This window comes from Palaemon carinicauda, chromosome 22, assembly GCF_036898095.1.
Source record: "Palaemon carinicauda isolate YSFRI2023 chromosome 22, ASM3689809v2, whole genome shotgun sequence".
In the NCBI taxonomy this organism is placed as follows: Eukaryota; Metazoa; Arthropoda; class Malacostraca; order Decapoda; family Palaemonidae; genus Palaemon; species Palaemon carinicauda.
Genome location: NC_090746.1, coordinates 88,098,202 through 88,124,106, shown reverse-complemented (window position 1 = coordinate 88,124,106; position 25,905 = coordinate 88,098,202). Strand labels below are relative to the sequence as shown.

Below are 25,905 nucleotides of genomic sequence, written 5' to 3'. Positions count from 1 at the left end.
ATCAAACCTATCGGATCATATATGGAGACTAATAGGGAAAGTACCCTACGCTTCGTGGGCACCCATCCCTCCCCCAACTCACAGATCCTTTTGCTTTCTTTCACACACAATCTGTCCACGTCCCGGGCCCATCGCAGCCCGAGCACGTTCACACTCACAGGCTCATTCCACTGTCTCTCGCTATCGAAGGCCAAGTGATTGCTGGCCCACCCTTCTAAGGGCATACCCGCCCTTTTTAAGATGTTATGAACAGACTCATGCTCTTGCCTCATATGTTCTATATCTTCAAACGTGGCCAGATAATTATCAACATAAAAAGATTTTACTAAATCTGGGCGCCCTTCCTCTTTAAAATGAGAGTTTAATATTTGCTGTAGCAAAAATGGACTAGCTGTGATGCCGAACACCACGACTCTAAAGGCGAAGGTAAGCGCTCGACCAGCTGCCTTGCGCCACAGAAATCGTGTGTATTTGGCATCACGAGGATCTAACAAAACACGATGGAATGCTTTACTTATGTCGGCTAACATGGCATATCGATTCAACCTAAACCTTATAATTAAACTATATGCTACTTCTACCAAATTGGGCCCAGGCAAAAGACATTCATTCAAGGACTTGCAACCTTGTGACTTGGCAGAGGCATTGAACACGATTCTAAGGGGGGTGGTACGGCTGTCTTTCTTAACACCGAAGTGTGGCATGTAATAACCTTCCACTACGGGATTTTTCACTTCCGATATAAAACCTGCTTCGAGATACTTATCTATCACTCCCTGATATTGTTCAAGATATTCCCTATCCTTTCTGAATTTTGTCTGCAACGACTCCAACTGCGCCATAGCGTTACGATAATTTGTTTCTGGCCTAGCATCCGATGCGAATGGTAGGCTAACCTGATATCCCTCAGATTTTCGTACAACGCTTTGCGATACCTTTCGCACGGCCTCGGCCTCGCGAACAGTGTATTGCTCAGATGGGGCGATACCAACACGGTCTAATCGCCACCACTCATCTACATCATACAGATATGGCTCGTCCGTGATTCTGCACACTCTCAACGTTCTTACTTGTTCGACCCTTTCCCCTTGGAACAGCCACTGTGGCACCTTCCCGTACGGGGACATACCATTATGCGTTAAGAAAAGATTTATCCCATCTACTTTTTCTACACCTATGACAAAATAGCTAAAATAATCAGCCCCAACTAATATGTGAACGTTCTTCATGGTATCTGATTGGTTTGCTGGATCGGCTAACGTGACTCCCTTGGTCAACAGATGCTGTCTGACTTTAACATAACCCACGTTATGTATCGGGACGTCCACGTGTTCGTGTGCCACCAATTTCATACGCACGATTCTTTTCCCCATTTCAACCCTGCAACTTACTACATCGTATTGGCCGCTTATTTCCTCGGAACCAAATGGAGCTATATTCAAGGATACTCTTCCTACCACCGGTAGGCCTAATTGACGGGCAATTTTTGCAGAGATGAAGCTCCTCTGGCTTCCTGAGTCGAGAAATAGGCGGACTCGCTTACTACCTTGCCTTTGTTGAATACCTGCCATGGCTGTTGGCAAGATAGTGCATGGGAGGTCCACATCAGACCTCTGCGCGATCTTTGCGCTCGTGCACGGCTTAGATTCTACTTTAACCTTAGACGGACGGGGGGCATTTTGGTTCTGTGCAGGCGTCGCATTTACTACGGGGCGGGACGTTGTTGATTGACTATTACTATGACTAGGGATTGATTGCGGTCTACCCGCGTCGCAAATCGCAGTGTGGTGCTTAGCATTACAGTTTCTACAGGAATTTGATACGGGACATTTATCGCTACGATGGCCTGATTTCGTGCAATTGAAACAAAGACCCCTTTTTAGTAAAATGCGACGTCTAGCAGCTACGTCTGTCACTTGGCGACATCCGTGAGGCGGGTGCCGTTCGCTACAAAATGGGCAGGAATTATGTTGGACGGGATGGGTTTTCGGTCTTACACTACTGTCTGGTCTTTTGTCACTCTCAAGACTGTCGCCTCTCTGCAATGCATCGTCTTCTAACATTCTTACTATGAAATCTATTGCCTCAAAAAACTCGTCCAACGTATAGTCGCATTTCCTCAAATGCTCTACCACCTTGCGGTATAGTTTTCCCTCTGACAATTTTTGATTAATGAGGCTCATGACCATGCCCTGGCCTAAGTCAGTGGTACTAAGTCTTTTGATTTGCTCAATAATGATAGTTAACTCAAAACGGAACCTTTTTAATTCTACTGGGTTTAGTGACGGCACAAAGATGTTTGCTAACTTGCGGTGCAGAATCACGAGCGTTTGGTGCACGTTGCCATACTGCTTATCTAATAAATCTAATGCTACTCTATAGTTCGCGGCGGTTACACTCAGGGATTTGATAATCCTGAGCGGCTCCTTGCCCAACGTCCCCAATAAATACGTGAATTTAGACACTTCGTCTAAATCCGCTCTTCGATCCACGTGGATCGTGAATAATTCACGGTACGATGCGTACTCTTGCACTTCCCCTTCAAACGTGGGGAGAGGCAGCGGCTTCAACCTGGGGAGGGCAACATTCCCCGTTGAAGGGCCTTTCACTTTATCTATTCTATTGTACAATAGTGTGGAAGCGCGTGTCGCTTCACCTAACATATGCCTAATTCGGGCTTCGATACTAGACTCTAATTTAACTCTCTGGTTTTTGTACAGCTCTTTAAGCTGTCGGACCTCTGCCTGCAACTCCGTTACCAAATTCTGGTAAACGGACTCGGAGTAGGTCTCAATCAGTGCCCTTTGCGTTTCGCTTAGCAAATCCTCCAGTAGGCCCATCGACGCCTCGATATGCACGATCGTGGATACAGCCATCTTAATTACTTTACTTTACGTTTGGGGGGGTTGGACAAGGCAAGGAAAAAAGGATAATTTAACGTTAAGGGACTCAAAGAACTGACCCACGTGAGCGATCGCACATCGGGACGTAGAGGACCTTAATTGTTCGTCTCTCTCTCTCTCTCAAAAGCTCATATTTTAAATTAGTCCTGTCCGGCTCTGGGAAGCGCTTGCGATCCGGTTCGAAGGACCAAATGTTGTGATTTTCACCAGTTAATTAAATCTGCCCGATGTACTGGGCGGATCGCAAGGCCTTGAAGAGGCAAAGTTTCCCTAAACTTTCCAGGATTTAACTAAAATACGGCGATTAAATTTACAATTTTATTACAAAAATAAACTCTGATAAAGACAAACAACATTCTTAAGCATTCGCAAGACTTACTGAAAAAAACAAGACTGACCCTAGGTAATATAGCATGTGCTCTTCAAGCACAAAGTCCACACCGGACTCATTAACAAACTGAAAATAGTGCCAATTCGAATTCAATGCACAACGAATCACACACCAAATATCCCTATTCTTATTTAACTCAGGATTCAGATCCCCAATCACAAGGATCACTACACTAAACTGCGATATAAAAACTAAACGTCTTGCACTCAAACTTCTACTACAACCAACCTGGTAGACAAGGTAGAGAGGAGAGATAACAATTAGAGGGGACTTACTTCGGTTGGGGACGTTGGATCAAAGAGTACGAGCTATCCTTGCAACCCCCGACGTCACCTTTCTGGCGCAATTTGCCCTGAACCTAAATTTCTACATTGGATTTTTTTTAACATGTTACAACAGAATGACTTTATTTTTCCTAATCTTAAATTACCAGCAATTGATTTTATTAGTCTCAGCGCCTTCCTACCAGGTGGTTTCCTTTTTTGGCTCTAAACGTTCACGTCTGGAACTACATTCATTCGCCCGCGAGTTTCTCCTCTCCCTCCAATTTGACGTAGTCGTAGGCGGAGTCAAATGGCGGGAATTTCGATTGATCGGGTCGAAATTCCCGACAGAGCCACTTGTCCTTAAGAAAGTTAAGTACAGATATAGAAGTTGGATGTAATTCCAAGAAAAACGATAGGAGCGTAATCGTTTGCTTATATGTAGCATGAGGAAAATTGGGTGTGTGAAATATGTGGGGATTATGCATAAGTTGTACAACGATGAGTGATTTTATTGTGAAACTTAATGCTACATTTGATTTGAGTCATCGGGGGAATTTATTGGAATTCCCGTATAGTAAAGTTTATGCGGCAAGTGGCGACCGAATGACACGACAAATGTAACCTACTTTTCTCTTTGGATACGTGGTCCTTTTAGTTTATCTTCCTAGTTTATTCTTTTTTTATTTTTGTGGTAGCATAACCTCGAAATATATGTATTTTTTCTGTTCTAATAAATTCAAAAATTCCTTGCTTTATAAACACTCATTCATTTTGCCTTGTAAGTATATGGTTTAAATGCGGAAATTTAGATGTTAATTTTCCGAAAATTAATTTATATACTGCCAGATTCTCAAAGAGAATTGTACTGTATTTTTACGTAATAAAAATAAAGTTTAAAACGATCTGGGTTATATCTTTATTTATTCAGCCATACGCAAAAAATGAAAGGGAAAGGAAATATCTGAACCGAAGGCTCCCGTTTGTAGAACGAAAACAATAATGTTTTGATTTATAAGAAACAAAGGCATGAATTAGAATAACCATATAAATTGTAAGGGGATACTTATTACGTATTTATACTTTCGAATAAGTTAAAAATTTGAATTTTTGAGCAAATAAAAGGTCTTTTTGACTTTCAACAGCGTTACAGTTGCTATTTTTAACGAATAGCTCCCCTTACTAGAATCTCAGGTGTAATCCTCAGGGTGTAAACAGAAGATGGCAGAATTTGATGCTATTAACTCTATGGAAAGAAATGAGGAAGATAACTCCTCATCCTCGATAGAATCATATACACAGACTCCAGAGCCAGTGATTGTTAGAGGGGCTGGAAATATTACAGTGTAAGTTAAAACCCTTTCCTTGATTTTCTCCCTTAAGACGAAGGAAGGACCCCTAAGGACTAGTCTTCGTATTTGTTTACCATTGTATACAGTGGGTTTATCTGTAGTTTCCAATTAAAGTTTAGTTTCTTTGAGTGGTAGTCATATGATGCGTGAATTCCACATCAAATACATCAATCATATATGTTTCCAGTTGGTTTTCTTGTGGTTTATGCATTTCTACCTTTGTTGGTTGAAACCAGTATTTAAGGTGTCATTCCATACAACACATTGAGGGGTGTATGTATGATAGCGGCCACCTGTATGTATTATTACGGTTAAGTTAGAATACGACAGTGTAAGGGTGGGTCGCAAGATTCGTTAGGTAAGTAGGTAAGGACACGGCTTGTAGGTTAGATTAGAGGGGAAAGTTTATGGTAGTTGATGTCCATTTTTAATCCACGCGGTAGGAACTGGCCACTGATATACAAAGGCCACCACATTTATGAGAAATCCCTATGTAATTCCAAGCTATTTTTGTTGGTGAAACAAAATTAAAGTGTATTTGCTTGTGCTATAATAGCTGGTACAAACACCAGTAAATTTTACCACTTCCCAGCTTTATCGCTAAACAGGTTCGCCGTTTTTAATTAGTATTTTCCATCAACCTCTATCCTGTATCATTTCCTCCCATATTCCGTTCTTCCACATATCAACACCAACGCAATCTTGCCACTTGGTCTTAGGTCATCCTCGCCTTTCGTGTTCTATCTACCGCGGCTGCTCTTTTCATCAACTGATCATACCATGTTAACCTTGCTTCAGAGCCTTTGTATATCAGCGGCCAGTTCCTCACGCGTTGATTAAAAATGGACATCAACTAACCTAAACTTTCTCCCCTAACCTAACCTACAAGCTGTGTCCTTACCTACTTACCTAACGACCTTACACTGCCGTATTCTAAGTTAGACCTAATGATACATACAGGTGGCTGCTTTCATACATACACCCCCTTACTTCTTAAACTTTATTTGATGCTTCAGTGGGTTTTACTGTACCCCTAGTGTATACAACAATAATAGTGTCCATTCTGGTTATTCCACTCATCCGCCTAAGCATCTCCTTCTCAGTTACGTCCACCTTCCTTCCCTTTATCTTCCTAACGGTGCTGCTTCCAATTTTACATTGATACAGTATCCCTAATGAAGAAAGTAAGAGGAATTCCTGTTGTATTTATAAGCATTTTGGGAGTCACTTAACGATGTAAGGTCACTGGCTAAAGAGCAAGAAAAAGTTTCAATAAATATATATGTTATAAGTGGGGAAAATCCATATTTTTCAAATTATAGACTTTTTAAAATTCTAGAAGATACGGTATGACTGAAAAAACACATTTTATAGGGGAAAAGAATGCTAGAGCATTACCTAACCTAACCTAGGACCCTTCCCTACTTAGCTAGGCTTTGTCCTGCCTGCAACCCTCCCTTAGACCATCATATCCTTATCTAACCCTGAGATTAAGTCTTAACACTGTTTGTTTTCAAATTGGTTTCAACCATGAATCTTTTTTGTTTTTTTTACAACAAATCTCCTAGTTTAACCCATTCATATAACTTGAAAAACACATATTTTTGGTGATCAATGACATCAAAACCATTCAAAATACCTGTAACACCATTAACACTTATCTACTTCAAAAGGGAAATGGCCATTTGTTTGGATGCTGTTCATACGGACAACTTTCTTAAATATGAATCCAAGAACTGTTTTAAATGTGTGACGTAGTTTGAGAGAGGAACTTTTATTAAAAGGGATGGCGTTTGTATAAGAATGGTGGAGGTAGGAGACTGACCAAGAGAAAGTCACGTGAGGGAAAAACCATTTATGATTGGAAATTACAAGGGGGTACCAGAACCAATAATACAGAAAATGGGAAATCAAAGTTTAGACAAGAGAACCACCTGTCAGGAATTTTAGGAACTGTTCTCAGGGTCTTCTATCATAGTGACAAAACCAAAGGCACAAAAAAGGTATTTTTATGAAAGTACCTATCTAAATTATTAATTACCAAAGTAGGTAATGGGTTTCAAACTAGAATTTTAGTAGGGTTATATTGAATTATTTTGGTAAAAATAGGTTATTCCGGTACTATATACAATCTCTTACGCTCTTTACAATGGAGATATATTTTGGCAATACCGTAGCTGAAACTAGCGGTAAAGCTTTTACGCGAGGTACTCTATAACCATCCTCCGCTAGTTAGCAGAGGGGAAGCGGTGTTATACCAACCACCGCGCTCACAACAGCTTGGTTGAGTAAAGATGTATTCTTGCTCACTCGTCAAAACCTTTTAGTTAGCTAACATTTAGAAGCAACTAACCTAAAAACTGAAAAACTTTCAACATTTTCTTTCTGCCCATGGGGATCTGGATCTAAACCATGCAGGTTTGTTCTGGCATTGAAGGGGGCACATGCGGTATCTTCATGTCGGCCTTGGACACTGCTCCTCTTGGTCTCTGTCCTGCCTGCAGAGGTCCCTCTTGCACGCTGGTGTCTCCTTGTAGCGAGTGTAGGAAGTGGTCGCCCTCCTAGTTGCTAAGGTTTGGAAAGCAACGGAAGTAGGCAAAGAGGGATTCTTCTCCTTCAGGTTCATTCTAGAAGTGGAAGAAACCTCGTCATCGGACTCCATTGCCTCGATCTCTCCTCACCGACACTGCTCAGTCGGCTTCCCTTGGGAGTGGATTGAGTACAAGTGGCACCCCTTTGACTCTGACTCCTGGGCTTCCTCGACAGCCGCTGCTTCCCCTAGCAAAGGAACACCGGCCGCCATCGTAGGTTAGTTTGTGTCAGCTGTGGCCATCTTTGTAGCTCACAGGTTCCCTGTGCAAGGAACGGTTACTTGAGGTTTTGTGGTTAGGTATAGAGCAGGAGTGTATAGCCTCCCTAGGGGTTGATTTCGATCCTCCCCCTCAAGACTCTGTGTATCCAACTGTCCCTACCTGAGCATATGCTCGTCCACACGTTCGTTCTGCTTCAGCGGACGGACGTGAGCAGTTGCTAACAAGTACCCCCCGGGGTTACTTTACTTGTCAGGGGATGAACCTGGGAACTAGCTTCAGCTACGTTCCAAAGGCACTTCACAATGCCGATCTTCTGTTTGGGTTTCCTCAGCCGGGGATGAAGTAGAGTGTATTGCGCAGAGGTCCGCCTCCAGGTGTTGGGCAACTCACCTGTCCGCCGGGGGGTGTTACCCTTCGCCGACTGCTGTTCATCAGCCTTCCCGCTTGCAGGATGAGAGTTCCCTGCTGTGGTCACGTGTATTGGTCGCCCTTCCCTCCATGGGAGAGACAGCCTTTGCTTATGTGATCTCCTCTCGAGGTTTCCCCCAGCTGGTATGGGATTTGTCCATGCCTCGCTCTAGTTCTTCAGAGCAAAGCTTTTCGGAACTTCATGACAACGAAGTTAGGAACTGTTTGGAGTTCTTGCTCCTCACAGTTGTGTTCGTAAGACACAGCAAAGCGCTCATTGCTTTGCAAGGCCAAGTTCCCAGGACCTTGCACCCAAGGTTACAACTTTTCGTGAGGGAGAACCTGCTTCTCTGCCTGCGTGCAAGTGCACTGAAGTAGGCCGGCCTTCATCGCCCTTAGAGGAAAGGAAGGCTGCTTGGCTTTTACCTTCGGGGGGGGGGGGGGGGGGAAGAATGAGCAGGAGTCTCTCTCTCCATGACATGCTAGGTGGGGGACGTGCAAACCTTAATCTCGTGGACGAGTCTTGCGCACTGTTGTGCACCCAACCACCTAGCAAGGGGCCAGGCGAGTGCCTCTGCCTAATAGAGGTATGCGCGCTACCTCAACTACGTGCTCTGCTCACCATGGCAAGTTTGTCTTACCTTACTCACAAGCGTAAGAAGTTTTGACTACATGTGTACAGGTGAGCACTACCTCGCTAGGGGGCCCAGCTCGCTATGTGCAGGTGGCAAGGTAAGTACAGGTAGATACTGTACTAGCTTACCTGTACTTGCTGATGTAGGTGCGCATGCTAGGAGCTACTTTGTATGATGTGAGAGACATTTTTAAGTTTAGGTTGAAAGCTATCCTTTTAACTTATTTGGGAAAACTTGTGAAATCCAGTAATATTTTACAATTAAGTTACCAGTATTTATCAATTATTATTTTTCCTATATTGCTAACTCTTAGTTAATCTTACTTTAGTCGGCATCAATGACCATTAAGTTATGATGCCAGATGATTGACAATCTTGAATTACCGGTAAATGTTTTAGCCATGAAGATGTTGCTAGGGTGTTGGTTCTTTCTCATTACCAGGGTGGATTTGTCTGTTTTGCTCTTTCCAACAATTAAAATCAAGTTTTTTTTTTTTTTCTTTTCTTCATTATCCTGGATTTGATAAATTGTTTCAGTTCCTCATCCTTTGTCAAAATGTCTTAAGGACTCAATATGTTCTTTTCTTGAAACATCATTCAAATCCAAATATTTTATTTGAAGGTCTCTAACTATCTAACTACTGTACTTGAACAAATTTTGTTTTGCTTTTTCATCAATCCCATATCCCTTGAATTCAATTTTGACTTGGCTCTATTATAGCTCTACTTCATTAAAGCATCTATTGCATATTTAGTTAATAGATAGTTGTTGCAAAGGTATTAGGGGATAACTTCCAGCTCTAGGCAACATCCAGATTAGATATCACCATTAATAGCTATTCCAGTGGGGTAAGACTGTATATTACATATGTAACATGACAAATTCGGAGATAATTTGGATTTTTCAATATTAATCTTACCCGATAATCATGTAGCTGTCAACTCTGTTGCCGACAGAAATCTACGGTCGGGATACGCCAGCGATCGCTATACAGGTGGGGGTGAACACCACAGCGCCATCTGTGGTCAGGTACTCCAGTACTTCTTGTCAACACCACCTCAATTTTTCCTCTGTCGTGCCTCCGGCTAGACCTACATGGATACGCTGTTGATTCTGGAGTTATTGCTCACGATTTGGTGATGTATTTGCTCTAGAGTTTAGCCTTCGCTATTCAGGAAGCTATATCATTAGCTTAGCAAGTTTTTGGAATTAATTTGATTTAATTTTTGATTTAATTTTGGTACGAAGAGAGTATGAACTCTCTTTCACTTTTAAATGGCCGACCCTTCCCTTAGACGGAAGTGTTGGTGTCGAAGAGAGTTTAGACTCTCTTAATTTTGCTTAACAAAGTTATAGATTTATTTTATATCTCTCCGCCTTTTATAGGCCTCTTTGATTAACTTCCTTTTATTATAAACTTATTAAAATTAATTTTTATATTTGTTTATATTCGACCTTTCCTAATAGTAGGCGGTCTTTTCTTGGAACCGAAGTTAATTAACATTGAGCCCGTCATTTCGTTTTTACCTGTTAACATATTATGCTATTTTAATGTTTTTGAAAGAATTTCTTTGATAGTCTTGTACTGTTTTCAAAGTTGAACTAACGTTTTGTTTTGTCTCTGCAGTTGTTGACGTTCAGAACGTTCAACTTGCGCTCTATCGTTACGATAGAGAGAGAGTCTATCACGGTGTCACGTTGCAGTAAGAGTAAACCGATTCTAGCGTTTTGTTCATTCTTTCTTAGCTTAAATGGTTTTAATTCTAATAAAGGAACTTTTTATTTGGGAAATCTTTCAGTTTTTTTCCTTTAACAATAATATGTTTTAACGATATATATAATTGGGCTCTTCTCTCAGGTGCTAAGTCAAGAGAGAGAGAGAGAGAGAGATAGAGACGGAGGGAGAGAGAGGAGGATAAACGTTTCGTTCAAGCGGGTAACGTTGTTATCGTTTTTGCTCTTCTCCCTAGTCTCTTTAGGGAAAGAAGGTAAACGTTTCTAGAGTTTTATTCTTGTTCTCAGGCTTTATGCGGTGAGAGATTTTAAACGTAGTTTATTTGATCTAGTGTTTAGTCTCTTTTCCAGCCACTGAATTATTTATCTTTCATTATGTTTTTCTGTTACATTGTAATACTGTTTTCGCAATTACTAACTTTTAATGAAGGATAGAATTGCGTGTTTCAGGTACAAACCACTTAAAGTTTTGAGTTCAGTGAAATAAGTGCAAACAGAAAATCAAAAGTGATAAAGTGATAAGCGCAAAGTGTTTCAGTGTTGCGTTCGAGGGTTCGTCTGTTCGTGCCAGTTGTTCGCCTAGTCTGGGACCTCTTACAAGCTCCCAAGCCCAGGGGAGAAGTAATGTCGAAGGACTTATGGGTTCAGCAGGCCTTGATCGACGAACAGACGTTTCCCTCCGTGGTTTCGGGTGTTACCAACTCACGTAGCCGACGTGATCACCCCACCCACACAAAGACGAGAGAGCCCTTTTATTCCTCGTCTGCGGAAGAGGTTTCTCGCAGAAACCATGGACCAAATCTTGCAGCTTTTAAGTGCAAGTCGGTCCCTTCCGCGCAAGTCCAACTCCTAGGTGGTGCCATTAGCACTGGGTCAGTTCGGACTTGCTGCACTACGACAACTGCACACCTCCCAGAGAGGCAAGGTGGTATCGCAACAGACAGTAACTCCGTCTGTTGCCGCACCAGCTGTTTTAGACCCTCAGTTTCAACGGACAGTAGCTCCGTTTGTTGTTGTCTTTCTTAAACTCTAGTGGTCTATGCTGCTGACAATGCAGTCTCAGCTTGCGGTGTTGATGCAGGAGTTTCAGGCAGAGAAGGTTAGCACACCTCCTCCTGCGAGCGCTCATGAGGCAGCCGCCTCAACTCCACCTCTGCGCAGTCCACCCTGCCAGACGTATGATGTTGAGGTTCCTCAACCTACCTCCACGCGTGAGCTGCCGCATTGAGAGTTGCCAGATACCAGCGCTGTGCAGCAACCTCCACTTTCCTTGAGGCAGGAGCCTCTTGCTATGCGGCAACCTCCTCAACACTTGAGGCAGGAGCCTTATGCTTTGCAGCAACCTCCTCTACCCTTGAGGCAGGAGCTTCATGTGTTGCGACAACCTCCTCCATCCTCGAGGCAGCAACCTCTTGCGTTGCGGCAACCTCCACCATCCTTGAGGCAGCAACCTCAACTCTTGCGGCAGCCACCTCCACTCTTGAGGCAAGAACCTCAACTCTTGAGGCAAGAGCCTCAACTCTTGAGGAACCTCATGCTATGAGGCAGCCGCCTCAACGCATGCAGCAACCGCATTCTTCACAGCATGAGCCTCTCTCTGCGCAGCTACCTCCTCAACCCTTGAGGCAGACGCAACTCTTGAGGCAGGAACCTCACAGGAGCCTCATGCTATGCGGCATCCTCCTCAAACCATGAGGCAGGAGCCTCATGCTGTGCGGCATCCTCCTCAACCCATGAGGCAGGAGCCTCATGCTATGCGACATCCTCCTCTACCCATGAGGCAGCCTCATGCTATGCGGCATCCTCCTCAACCCATGAGGCAGGAGCCTCATGCTATGCGGCATCCTCCTCAACCCATGAGGCAGGAGTCTCATGCTATGAGGAGCCTCATGCTATGCGGCATCCTCCTCAAACCATGAGGCAGGAGCCTCATACTATGCGGCAACCGCCTCAACCCATGAGGCAGGAGCCTCATACTATGCGGCATCCTCCTCAACGCATGCGGCATAAGCCTCATCCCTTGCAGCTTGAGCCTCATCCCATGCAGCATGAGTCTCATACCATGCAGCATGAGCCTCATCCCATGCAGCATGAGCCTCATCCCATGCAGCATAAGCCGCATGCCATGCAACATGCTCTGCTTACCTTACAGCATGCTCTACATACAGCATGCTCTGCATACAGCATGCTCTGCATACCTTACCGCATGCTTCTCAGTCACACATCTTTGGTTGTTGCCAACTCACTAGACTGTCAAGCAGTTTCATAACGTTGCCTTCTAGTCTGCTGCTTTTGCACCAGTGAAACCCTCACTGAGAGAACTTAGCTTTTCTCGGATATGGTTCCTGTAGATGAGAAAGTGCTATTCTCCCTCCTTCTGATTTTCCCTTGAGGACTCTGTCATTTGGAGAGGAGCCTTTAGCTGCTTAGCCTCCTATGGACTTTTATTTAAGCATAGCATGCTTCCAGGGAGGGTAATGGTTCCACTTCAGTCGCTAACCCCGTCTGTTACCACACCTGCTCCCATAGACCTTGAGCTGTGTTGCAAGACATGCAGTCCAAGCTTAGTCCTTGTTAGAGGATTTTTTGTTTACGGAGTCAGTGTGTCACTGGGAAGACGTTCAACAACCAGCAGAAGTGACTTGTTGTGACGCAGTGCGGCAACCTCAGCAACCCGATAAGGAGTTGTCTGTACGACCCAGACAGTCTAGACAGCTTCGGGTTGTCACTGTACTTCCTCGCTTCCCCATGGTTGACAGTTCACAGACTGTGCAGCAGTACCATGATCTTGTGTCCGGCTCCATCAGACGACTAGCTTTTAAGAGCTCCCACAAGTCGTCGCTGTCTGGAGATTCTCAGATGGACTATGGATCTGACCAAGGAACTGGGCCTCCTGGTCAATTTTGAGGAGTCCCAGCTCGTCCCATCCCAGACCATTGTCTACCTGGGTATGGATCTTCAGAGTCGAGCTTTTCGGGCTTTTCCGTCGGCCCCAAAGATATACTAAGCCCTAGATTGCATCCAGAGCATGCTGAGAAGGAACCGATGCTCAGTCAGGTAGTGGATGAGTCTAACAGGGACACTTTCATCGCTGGCCCTGTTCATCGAGTTAGGGAGACCCCACCTCCCCCCCTTCAGTATCATCTAGCGGCTCACTGGATAAAGGACATGACGCTAGAGACGATCTCAGTTCCTGTTTCCGAAGAGAGGAGGTCTACTCTCACGTGGTGAAAGAACAGCTTTCTTCTCAAGGAAGTCTACCTTTGGCTGTTCAGAAACCCGACCGCCGTCTCTTCTCTGACGCATCAGACACGGGCTGGGGTGCGACTTTGGACGGACAGGAATGCTCGGGAACATGGAATCAGGAGCTAAGGACACTTCACATCTATTGCAAGGAGCTGTTGGCGGTTCATCTGGCCTTGATAAACTTCAAGTCCCTCCAGCTTAACAAGGTGGTGGAGGTGGACTCTGACAACACCACAGCCTTGGCTTACATCTCCAAGCAGGGAGGGACTCATTCGTGGAAGTTGTTCTAGATCGCAAGGGACCTCCTCATCTGGTTAAAAGATCGAAAGCTCACGCTGGTAACGAGGTTCATTCAGGGCGATATGAATGTCATGGCAGATCGCCTTAGCCGGAAGGGTCAGGTCATCCCCAGAGAGTGGACCCTTCACAAGAATGTTTGCAGCAGACTTTGGGCCCTGTGGGGTCAGCCAACCATAGATCTGTTCGCTACCTCGATAACCTAGAGGCTCCCGTTGTATTGTTCTCCGATTCCAGACCCAGCAGCAGTTCACGTGGATGCTTTTCTGCTGGATTGGTCCTATCTCGACCTGTATGCATTCCCGCCGTTCAAGATTGTCAACAGGGTACTTCAGAAGTTCGCCTCTCGCAAAGGGACACGGCTGACGTTGGTTGGCTCCGCTCTGGCCCGCGAGAGAATGGTTCATAGAGGTACTGCAATGGCTGGTCGACATTCCCAGGACTCTTCCTCTAGGAGTGGACCTTCTACGTCTACCTCACGTAAAGAAGGTACATCCAAACCTCCACGCTCTTCGTCTGACTGCCTTCAGACTTTCGAAAGACTCTCAAGAGCTAGGGGCTTTTCGAAGGAGGCAGCCAGAGCGATTGCCAGAGCAAGGAGGACATCCACTCTCAGAGTCTATCAGTCTAAAGGGGAAGTCTTCCGAAGCTGGTACAAGGCCAATGCAGTTTCCTCATCCAGTACCACTGTAACCCAGATTGCTGACTTCCTGTTACATCTAAGGAACGTAAGATCCCTTTCAGCTCCTACGATTAAGGGTTACAGAAGTATGTTGGCAGCGGTTTTCCGCCACAGAGGCTTGGATCTTTCCACCAACAAAGATCTACAGGACCTCCTTAGGTCTTTTAAGACCTCAAAGGAACGTCGGTTGTCCACTTCAGGCTGGAATCTAGACGTGGTCCTAAGGTTCCTTATGTCATCAAGATTTGAACCTCTCCAATCAGCCTCTTTTAAGGACCTCACATTAAAAACTCTTTTCCTCGTGTGCTTGACAACAGCTAAAAGAGTAAGTGAGATCCACGCCTTCAGCAGGAACATAGTTTTCACATCTGAAACGGCTACATGTTCCTTGCAGCTCGGTTTTTTGCTAAAACGAGCTTCCTTCACGTCCTTGGCCTAAGTCGTTCGAGATCCCAAGCCTGTCCAACTTGGTGGGGGACGAACTGGAGAGAGTACTTTGCCCAGTTAGAGCTCTTAGGTACTATCTAAAAAGGTCATAACCTTTACGAGGACAATCAGAAGCCTTATGGTGTGCTATCAAGAAGCCTTCTCTTCCAAGGTCTAAGAACTCAGTTTCTTACCTATTCAGGCTCCTGATTAGGGAAGCACATTCTCATCTGAAGGAAGAAGACCTTGCTTTGCTGAAGGTAAGGACACATGAAGTGAGAGCTGTGGCTACTTCAGTGGCCCTCAAACAGAACCGTTCTCTGCAGAGTGTTATGGATGCAACCTATTGGAGAAGCAAGTCAGTGTTCGCATCATTCTATCTCAAAGATGTCCAGTCTCTTTACGAGAACTGCTACACCCTGGGACCATTCGTAGCAACGAATGCAGTAGTAGGCGGGGGCTCAGCCACTACATTCCCATAATCCCATAACCTTTTTAACCTTTCTCTTGAATACTTTTTATGGGTTGTACGGTCGGCTAAGAAGCCTTCCACATCCTTGTTGATTTGGCGGGTGGTCAATTCTTTCTTGAGAAGCGCCGAGGTTAAAGGTTGTGATGAGGTCCTTTAGTATGGGTTGCAGCCCTTTATACTTCAGCACCTAAGAGTCGTTCAGCATCCTAAGAGGACCGCTACGCTCAGTAAGAAAGACGTACTTAATAAAGGCAGAGTAATGGTTCAAGTCGTCTTCCTTACCAGGTACTTATTTATTTTATGTTATTTTTGAATAACTAATAAAATAAAATACGGGATACTTAGCTTCTTTGTTAACATGTATGCTGGTCTCCACCCACCACCCTGGGTGTGAATCAGCTACATGATTATCGGGTAAGATTAATATTGAAAAATGTTATTTTCATTAGTAAAATAAATTTTTGAATATACTTACCCGATAATCATGATTTAATTGACCCACCCTTCCTCCCCATAGAGAACCAGTGGACCGAGGAAAAAATTGAGGTGGTGTTGACAAGAAGTACTGGAGTACCTGACCACAGATGGCGCTGTGGTGTTCACCCCCACCTGTATAGCGATCGCTGGCGTATCCCGACCGTAGATTTCTGTCGGCAACAGAGTTGACAGCTACATGATTATCGGGTAAGTATATTCAAAAATTTATTTTACTAATGAAAATAACATTTTTCCTAACCATACAAACCTTAGCTATTTACATAGGGTATTACTTTCGGCGTAGCTGAAATGACGAGCCATTAGATTTTAACGAGGGTTAAACTACCCCCGCACTAGTTAGCACGGGGGTAGGGGAGGGGTAGCTAGCTACCCCTCCTCCCCCACACACTGGTGAGCTGCCTCACTTCACTTAGAGGTAGGACTTGTCTTGGGGGACAGGGCTGGCGGGCAAATATGTGTAAATAGCTAAGGTTTGTATGGTTAGGAAAAATACAAATTTTCTCTGAATTTGTCATTTGTTCCGTAACCGAAATACAAACCACGCTATTTACATAGGGTGACTTACCCTTAGGTAGGGTGGAAAGTCCCCAGCCTCACTGGCTTTGGCTTACCCAGGGACTCAGAATCCGAGTGAGCAGCACTCGAGAAAAAGAGTCCCTGCACCTCGCAAGACGTGCGGCCTACATAAGTTGTGTGTGGAGAAATGAAGTGTGACTCATCCTAGGAAGTTGACCTGAAGTCCTTTAGATGTAATTCTAGGCTAGGACGTCCCAATACCACCTCGTCAGGGTATGGGGGATGCGACAGTATTAATCTTAATACTAGGAACACAAGGAAGCATGGTTTACCTGCAGAGGTTTGAGGTCAGCTATGCAGAGAACCCAGGATGCTGCATTCCCCAAGAGAGGGGAGGATGAAGAAAGAAGTAAGGGCCAGACATACTCTTTCATTCACGCAGACTAAAACCGGGTAACAGTGCCCTCAACCTTCCGCTACTTGTCCATTAAGGAGCCTGAGGTTAGACCAGCTGTTGTGCAGCCACCACAGGGCCGATAGAAAAAGTATCGAGGCTCCTGTGGGTCACGTCCTGCAGGTAGTGGGCTGTGAAGGTCGTTTGACGCTTCCAGACCCCAGCTTGTAACACCTGCGTCACAGAGAAGTTTTTCTTGAAGGCCAGGGACATAGCGATGCCCCTGACATCATGTGCCCTAGGGCGACGTGACGGAGGAGGGTCTGGATTCAAGGCATGATGAATGGTCCTTTGAATCCAGGCTGAGATGGTATTCTTGGTGACCCTCCTCTTCGTCCTTCCCGTGCTCACAAACAGAGCTTGCACGCGGGGACGGACTGCAGCTGTTCTCTTCAGATAACGCCTCAGACTTCTTACTGGGCAAAGTAGCAGATGGTCTGGGTCATCTGTTACGGAACGGAGATTCGTCACCCTGAAGGAGTCGAACCGTGGGTCCGGCACTTCAGGGTTCTGAGTCTTGGCAACAAACTCAGGGACGAACCTGAACGTTACCTCCCCACATCCCCTTGAATGGGCGATGTCGTATGAGAGACCATGAAGTTCACTGACCCGCTTGGCCGAAGCCAGAGCGAGCAGGAATACCGTCTTCCAAGTCAGGTGTTGGTCAGAGGCCTGGCGTAATGGTTCGAACGGGGGTCTCTTCAAAGCCCTGAGGACCCGAACCACGTTCCATGGAGGAGGTCTCACTTCTGACTGAGGGCAGGTAAGCTCGTAGCTTCGTATGAGTAAGGAAAGTTCCAGCGAGGAAGAAATGTCTATTCCTTTCAGCCTAAAGCCTAGGCTTAAGGCTGAGCGATAGCCTTTCACCGCCGAGACCGAAAGGCGCATTTCCTCCCGCAAATACACGAGAAACTCCGCTATTGCTGGAATAGTGGCATCGAGGGGAGAGATACCCCTCCCACGACACCAACCACAGAAGACTCTCCACTTCACCTGGTAGACCCCTGCAGATGACTTTCGCAGTTGTCGAGACATCCTTTCCGCAACTTGTTGCAAAAAGCCTCTCTCAGTGAGGAGACGCTGGATAGTCTCCAGGCGTGAAGCCGAAGCGATGCTACGGCTTTGTGGAAGATGTTGCAATGTGGTTGTCTGAGTAGCTCGTGTCGTGGGGAAAGCTCCCTCGGGAGTTCCGTCAGGAGCTGCAGAAGGTCCGGGAACCACTCTGCATGATGCCATAGCGGAGCTATTAAGGTCATTGACAGGTTGACCGATAGTCTGGTCTTGTTGAGCACCCTTCTCATCAGACAGAACGGTGGGAAGGCGTAGACGTCGATATTGTCCCACCGTTGTTGGAAGGCATCTTGCCAGAGTGCCTTGGGGTCCGGGACTGGGGAGCAGTACAGCTGCAGCTTGAAATTCAAGGCTGTCGTGAACAGGTCCACCGTCGGGGAACCCCACAAAGTCAGGACTTTGTTGGCTACTTGAGGATCCAAAGACCACTCGGTACTCACTATCTGTGAAGCTCTCCTCAGACTGTCGGCGAGCACATTCCTTTTGCCAGGAATGAAGCGAGCTGATAGACGTATCAAGTGGACTTCGGTCCATCTCAGTATCTCTAGTGCAAGATGGGATAGCTGTCGTGAAAAGGTACCTCCCTGCTTGTTGATATAAGCCACTACTGTAGTGTTGTCGCTCATCACCACCACGGCGTGGCCCGCCAGGGTCTGTTGGAACTGTTGAAGAGCCAGATATACGGCCTTCATCTCTAGCAGGTTGATGTGGAGGTACTTTTCTGATTCTGACCATAGGCCTGAGGCCCTCTGGTTCAGAACGTGGGCCCCCCACCCTTCTTTTGATGCGTCCGAAAACAGCATCAAATCTGGGGAAAGGACGAGAAGATCCGCTCCCTTTCGAAGGTTGTCGTCGGTCAGCCACCACCGCAGGTCCCTCCGTTCCGCAGGTCCTATCGAGACCAGAGAGTCCGGGGAATCGATGCCTTGATTCCACCGGGACTTGAGTCGCCACTGCAGAGATCTCATCCTGAGGCGGCCGTTGGGAACTAGACGGGCCAAGGAGGCTAGGTGACCTAAGAGACGTAACCAAGATTGGGCTGGAAGGTCTTCTCGACTGAGGAAAGGCTCTGCAACCCTCCTCAGCCTTGCTATCCTGTCGTCTGATGGAAAGGCTTTGTGGAGATTGGTGTCTAATATCATGCCTAGATATACCAGTCGTTGTGTTGGAAGCAGAGAGGACTTCTCGAGATTTACCATGATCCCTAGATCTTGGCAAATTTCCAGAAGCCTGTCTCGGTGTCGAAGAAGGGTCGACTCCGAGTCTGCCAGGATCAGCCAGTCGTCCAGATAACGGAGGAGATGGATGCCGTTCCTGTGCGCCCCTGAAACACAGCACCTTGAACTGGTAGATCTTGTTGTCTAGGCTGAATCTTAGGTACTTCCTGGAAGACGGATGGATTGGGATCTGGAAGTACGCGTCCTTCAGATCCAGTGTGCACAAGAAGTCTTGCGGTCTCACTGCAAGTCTGACCGTGTCTGCTGTCTCCATGCTGAACGAAGTTTGTTGGACAAACTTGTTCAGGGCTGAGAGGTCGATGACGGGTCTCCAGCCTCCAGACGCCTTCTTTACAAGAAAGAGTCGACTGAAGAAGCCTGGGGAGCCGTCTACGACCTCTTGGAGAGCATCCTTCTTGAGCATGGTCTCGACTTCTGCCCGAAGGGCTAGCCCCTTTGCCGATCCCATGGCATAGGAGCTCAACGACACTGGATTTGCTGTCAGGAGAGGTTGAGATGTTATGAACGGGACGCGATATCCTTGTCCGATCACAGAGACCGTCCAGGAATCGGCCCCGTGTTGCTGCCACCTGTGCATGCAACTTTGCAGGCATCCCCCTACAAGTGGACACGCAGGGGGATTGCCAATCCTAGCGTTTGCGGCCTCGGCCGCTCCTTCTAGGATTTCTGCCTCCCCTGGAGGACTTTCCGCCCTTCTTGTCTTTGACAGGAAAGGGCTGCTGTTTAGACACCTTGGTCTTAGCTGCCGGAGCCTGCTTCGGTGTCTTGCTAGGCTGCTGTTGCTGTTGAGGAGCTGGAGGTTTGTAGGGCCGAGATGTAAGGGCCTTCTGGAGGAGCGAATCGTGACTCGTCTTCCTCTACCTCTCAGCTGTCCGTTCTATATCCTTGGGCTCAAACAGGTTTCCTCCAAGGATGGAGGAATGTCTGAGCTTGCTGACATCCACAGCGGGGACCTTCGGGTGGAACCTCTCAGTCACCACATCACATCGCTTTAGAATCGAGTTAGCCCACAGGTTAGTGACCTGGTGAGCCAAGAACTCGATGGTGCGCGTGCCTGAGAGGAGGAAGGTCTCCAGGGCCTTCCTATTGCTCTCCTTGGACAAGTCCTCAGAGTACAATAGGATGCCCAGAGACCCCAGCCAGACATCCAGCCACGAAGTGGCCTGCATGGCACACTTAGCGACTTTCTCTTGGCTTAGGATATCCAACGCTGAGAATGTCACCTGCCGGGCATTGAGTTTCTCTAGAGAGAGACCCTTGGTGAGCTCTTCCACAGAGTGGTGGAGGGGAAGAGCTAAACAAGACTCCTCCATGATCTCGAAGTACCTCCTCTGCTGAACGCGAAGAGGTGGGAGGAGCTTGTTCCCGGCAGAAGAACGGCTGGAGGAGGTGAGCTCGGAAAGCTGGCCCTCGACCTTGTCCCTGGCACTTTTCACCCCCTGGGACCATGGCAGGGCTGCACTGGCCTTTGGGGGCTTCTGAATACCATAAACTTGGTCCAAGACCTTATCCTTGCCTTCGCGAGGGCTGGTCTTGGGGTCCTTAAAACTATTGAGTTGCTTCATTAGATTAAGGACCTGCCAGAAGGCATGCTCTGACTTGCGCTGCTCTCCTCCTTGTGGACTGGCAGCTAAGTCTCCTGTCCCCATTGGCTCTTCTTGGGGGGACACGCGGACATCCTCCCGGGGAATGGTTGGCTCTGGACGAATCCTCGAAGATGACTTGGGCATCGTCTTTGAGTCCTTGGGCTCCCTCCTGGGAGGGATACAGGACTCTAGCAAAGAGGTCTGGAAGGTCCCTCCTACGCGAGACGTTTCTCTCCCTTGAGGTGTGGTTCCTCCCATTGGTGCCGTGGGAGAGTGCCTTACCTCGCTGGATTCTCCTGAGGACGGGAAAGCTTCGTCCGCAGGAGAAGGAGAAAGCGCCTGCAAAGGGGAAGGGGCTTTCCCGATGGACCTCTTGGGAGCCAGCTTAACCCTGGGAGAAGTTACTGCGAAATCCACTCCTCTCCTTCTCTTCAGCGGGGGCGAGGGAGCCGTTGGTTTTAGTCCCAGATCCGCGAGGGCTGGCTTCATAGCCTGCACGACCGCTTTCATCAGGAAATTAAACCAAGGCTGGTGGCTGACTGACGCAGTGTCAGCGATTCGTGCTGGAAGGAAGGGAATCGGCTGATCCTTAGGAGTGGATACTACTGGGCCTGCCTGAAATGAAGAAAGGGAAGAAGAATGTTGCCTGGACCTCTCCGATGAATCTTCCTGCTCCTGGACGTGTGCTCGGTGCTTACAAGATGGCGATCGCGAGGATGATCTGGAACCACGCGTCCCCTGCAACTCGCAAGGTTGGGCGCGCTGCGAAACCCGGCGGGAATCGCGTTGGGGGTCGCGCTGGCGCTGGCGCGATGGCAAAACCGCTGGGTCGCGCAGGTGCGCTGGCACGCGGAGATGAGGGCGTGGGTGAGAGGGCGCGCAGGCGAAGGTGTGTGTGGATACACAGGTGAGGTTGCGCGCGAGTGCCCGGGGGCGATCAGGAGAGCGATGGCGCGTAGGCGATCGGTAGTGCATAGGCGAGTGTAAGCGCGTTGGCGAGCGATGGCGCGTTGGCGAGCGATGGCGCGCTGGCGAGCAATGGCGCGTTAGCGAGCAATGGCGCGTTGGCGAGCAATGGCGCGTTGGTGAACGATGACGCGTGGGGCGAGTAGGCGAGCGATGGCGTGCTGGCGAGCGCTGGCGAGCAATGGCGCGTTGGTGAACGATGACGCGTGGGGCGAGTAGGCGACCGACTGCGCACAGGCGAGTTAGCGCGTGGGCGAGTCGGTGACCTGTGGCGATCAGACGCGTGGGCGCGTTGGCGAGCGTTTGCGCACAGGCGAAGAATCGCGCGGGCGCGTAGGAGATCGCTGACGTGTAGGATGGCGCGCAGTAGCGCGGAGAGAAGTTGCCAACTGGGGTGCAGGGCCAGGGGGCGCTGATGTGCTCGAGGGCGAACGCTCGTGGGCGGGCTCAGGAGTCGACTCGCGGGCGCGCATGTACTTTAGAAGTGCGCACAATTATTATCTCTTTCACACCGTTGACCTCGACACTGCGGGCAAAGGGTGTGAGGGTCTGTATCCACCGCCGACATGAATGTTCCACAGGGGCGGTCCAGGGCACTTCCGCATAATAGGAAGAAAAGGCCAACTTCAAACACACAAAACTGTAAGAAAAAGAAAAAACAGATTAAGGCTGTCAACAATGCGAGGACGAGACAGACACGTCTGCTCATCGTCCGAGCCAAAAGTGAAGTGAAGCAGCTCACCAGTGTGTTGGGGGGGAGGGGTAGCTAGCTACCCCTCCCCTACCCCCGTGCTAACTAGCGCGGGGGTAGTTTAACCCTCGTTAAAATCTAATGGCTCGTCATTTCAGCTACGCCGAAAGTAATATCCTATGTAAATAGCGTGGTTTGTATTTCGGTTACGGAACAACTTTGCTGTGCCAATTACTGCCTGTCCCTGGTCAAGAGGCTGTAGCCGTGAGGCTGTGTTAGAAGGCAAAAATAAAACCACCAGTGTCATATTTGCATGTAAATTACTTTTGTAGAACTGTAGTGTATTTTAAGTGAAATATTTTAGTGGAATTTGGAATGATAAATGTTGACATCATTAGAAAGATATTAATTAAATTTTTTGTTAAATAGAGGTAAGTAGCATAAATTGCTAATACAAGCAAATCTAATTTTTATCATTCAATTTATTTTAATCAAAAGCAAGGGTCTTTTTGAAAGGAACATGATGTTGATTGTTATGAAGTAGTTTTATATTCATTATTCTGATTTTTTTTTTTCTTCAGGTTTGGCCTCAGCAACAGATTCTCAAGGGACTTCCCTGGTGCACTAACTGGAAGATTAGCACCCGAGGAATTCATAGGGTCTGTAGGCCGTGTAAACACAGTCTTAAGGAAAACTCTGCCAGTGTCAGCCCAGTGGTTACTCTGTGGATGCTGTTTTTGCCTGTGTACATGTGGTTGCTCTTTATGGCCAGTTATATGTCTCAGTAAAAGAGTGAGTACTGTATCCGTAGCAATTATGTCTTCACACAGTGTGTCTAGCATAAAGTTTCAATGCTTAGTTGTGAAAGTGTCTAGGCCATTTGAAATAGCCATTGAGGGTGTAAGGTGTTGCTGGTGAATATATTGGATCATGTCTCAGCAATTTGTATGAATTCAGTTTGTGTGGGTTTATGCATTGATGGGACTCGGTTTGATCATACCGTATACTTGTTTTTCATCTTGACAGCACTCTATCAGTCATCATTTGTGGTAAGTGTATGTGCATAAATACAATTTTCTCTTATTTCTTTAATCACCTGTTGTGCCGTGTAATACACCTTTAATACATAACGAATAAAAGTATTGTAGTGCCAAAATTTAGAGGGGTGTTATTAAATGGCTTAGGTAATCATATCACCAGGAATCAGGCCAAAGATAATTCTAAAGGAAGTAAAATCACAGGCATGTGAATTATCCTGTGACTTCTGTGGGTTTTCTATGATGTAATCATTACCTCTCCTTTAGAACCAATTAAAATTTTATAAATTTTTAAGCTTTTGTACCTAGATGTTTTCATACTTAAGCATTTTTTTTTCTTTTTTTACATTCTCTTTAGTTCTCATAAGTTACACAATGGTTACCTTGTTTGAAGGTTGTATTTGAGGGATTGGGAAGTTATTTTCCAACTATTTTGAAATTGAGGTGCACAAGAATCCCAGAAGCATGCAGGATCCATAATCCTCGACTTCCTAGTATTACAACAAAGAATATTGTGAATATGTGACATGCAAATAATGATTTTCCATATACAGTAGATATATAATTGGGAGTATAATCATGCTTGTTGTAATGTGAAAGATTATGTGGGGAGTCCAGCACCTTAATAAGGTAGAGAACAGTGTACAAGTTCATATATGGTCAGTTGTTCCCATACTAACAAACCTTTTGTTATTTATGTGGATTATCTTTTGGCGAAGCTGGAAGGTAGCCATTAGACTAAAAGTGCGAGGTGGCAACACTTGAGTGAGTAAGCAGGAGGTGGCTGGAGGATACCCAGCTGCCTGTATATACTCTCGCAGCTGTGAGCTACGTCACTTTTTTTCTTTTGGCTTGTAGAGAGCGAATGCCTCCTCTCTCTCCTCCAAAGGCTGTCATTGGACTTTTTTAATTTTTTGCTTTCTCTTTACAGGTGTGCTTGTGCTTCTTCAGATCACCCTCATGTGGACATTTCCTGGGAGCGTGCGGTACTCCTATGTCATCGATGGATACCGACCCGCATTCTTTGTGTCCCTCTTGTAGAGGGCATCGCTGCGAGCAAGGCTGGTCCTGTGAAGAGTGTTGGGAGTGGCCCGCCTCCCAATGGGAGAAGTTTGAACGGGGCAGGAAGAAAATGGCGAAGAGCGATCTTTCTCCCTTAGGGGCGGGGAAAGCGCGTTCTTCATCTCGCACCCCCAAACCTCTTTCTAAAGCTCCTTCTCTCTCTCTTTCCTCATGGGGGTGATGAGCAGGATTGCAGACCGGATAACTCTTTGGCAACCTCGGGGTGCTTGGGGGGGGGCGGGTAGTTGCTTCCCCTAGAGGAGTAACATTACCTCCAGCTGCCCGGGGAGCCTTTCTCTCTTGCAGAAGTGTTGCAGTCATGGCCGTCTCGAGGGGTTTCTGCACCCTCTACGAAGGAAGAGCTACTTCGACTCCAGCGTAGTGCCAGGAAGGATCCCACTCCAGAGCCCTCCTCAACATCCTGTGCTTTGGAGGTCTGCGAAGTCCACCTGTCGCCCTCTCCTGGACGTTTCACGTGTGGACGAAGCGATCGCTCGCGTTCATCCCTCCAACAGCCTCCTGCTGACGACGGTCCTAATCGCCATCCTGGGACATCGTCTTCTCTTGACCCTCAGCCTTATGTTTCTCCCCATAGGAATATGTCAGCTGGAAGAGATGATCTTTATGAGACCAGCGCTCCTTCTACCAGCGCCGCACGAGAACGAGACCCTCTATATCCTCGTCCTTCAGGAGACTCGTCTTCTGATCGTCGTTCGTGACAATCCGAAGATCATCACAGCGATTGTAGATCATTGCGATCTCAACACTCTTCATCCAGAAGGTGTACTTGCTCCTAGGAGGCATTTCTCTATATGAGGAAAGTCTCGCGATTGCAGTCATCACAATCACGAGAAACCCAGTTTAAATCCAGGTCTGGACGCTCGCGTTCTAGATTGCGTCGATCTAGATCACGAGGACGACGCTCACGCTCGCGAGGGTGAAGTTCCCGTTTACGAGGACGACGTTCACGATTACGAGGCCAACCCTCATGTTTGCAAGCTAGGTACGCGAGACGTTCACGCCATTCATGATCATGGGCTAAACGCTCTCGATCGCGAACCTAGCATTCACGATCTCAATCTAGACGTTCCTAGTCAAGAGGAAGAGGTAAGCGCACGCGCAGTCCATCCGCACATCACTCCTCAACTCGTCCTTCTCCCAAAC

At 46.9% G+C, this 25,905-nt stretch overlaps 1 protein-coding gene across 1 annotated transcript in view; it reads left to right on the top strand.

Moving 5' to 3' along the window:
* The first annotated feature begins 4,622 nt into the window (after positions 1 to 4,622).
* LOC137616163 (cysteine-rich hydrophobic domain-containing protein 2) overlaps positions 4,623 to 25,905 on the top strand; it is a 36,197-nt gene continuing 14,914 nt past the window's right edge. The window contains exons 1-2 of the mRNA XM_068345825.1: positions 4,623 to 4,903; positions 23,224 to 23,434. Of these exons, the coding sequence (XP_068201926.1) occupies positions 4,779 to 4,903; positions 23,224 to 23,434 (336 nt within the window). The 5' untranslated portion in view covers positions 4,623 to 4,778. The remainder of the gene's footprint in view (positions 4,904 to 23,223; positions 23,435 to 25,905) is intronic.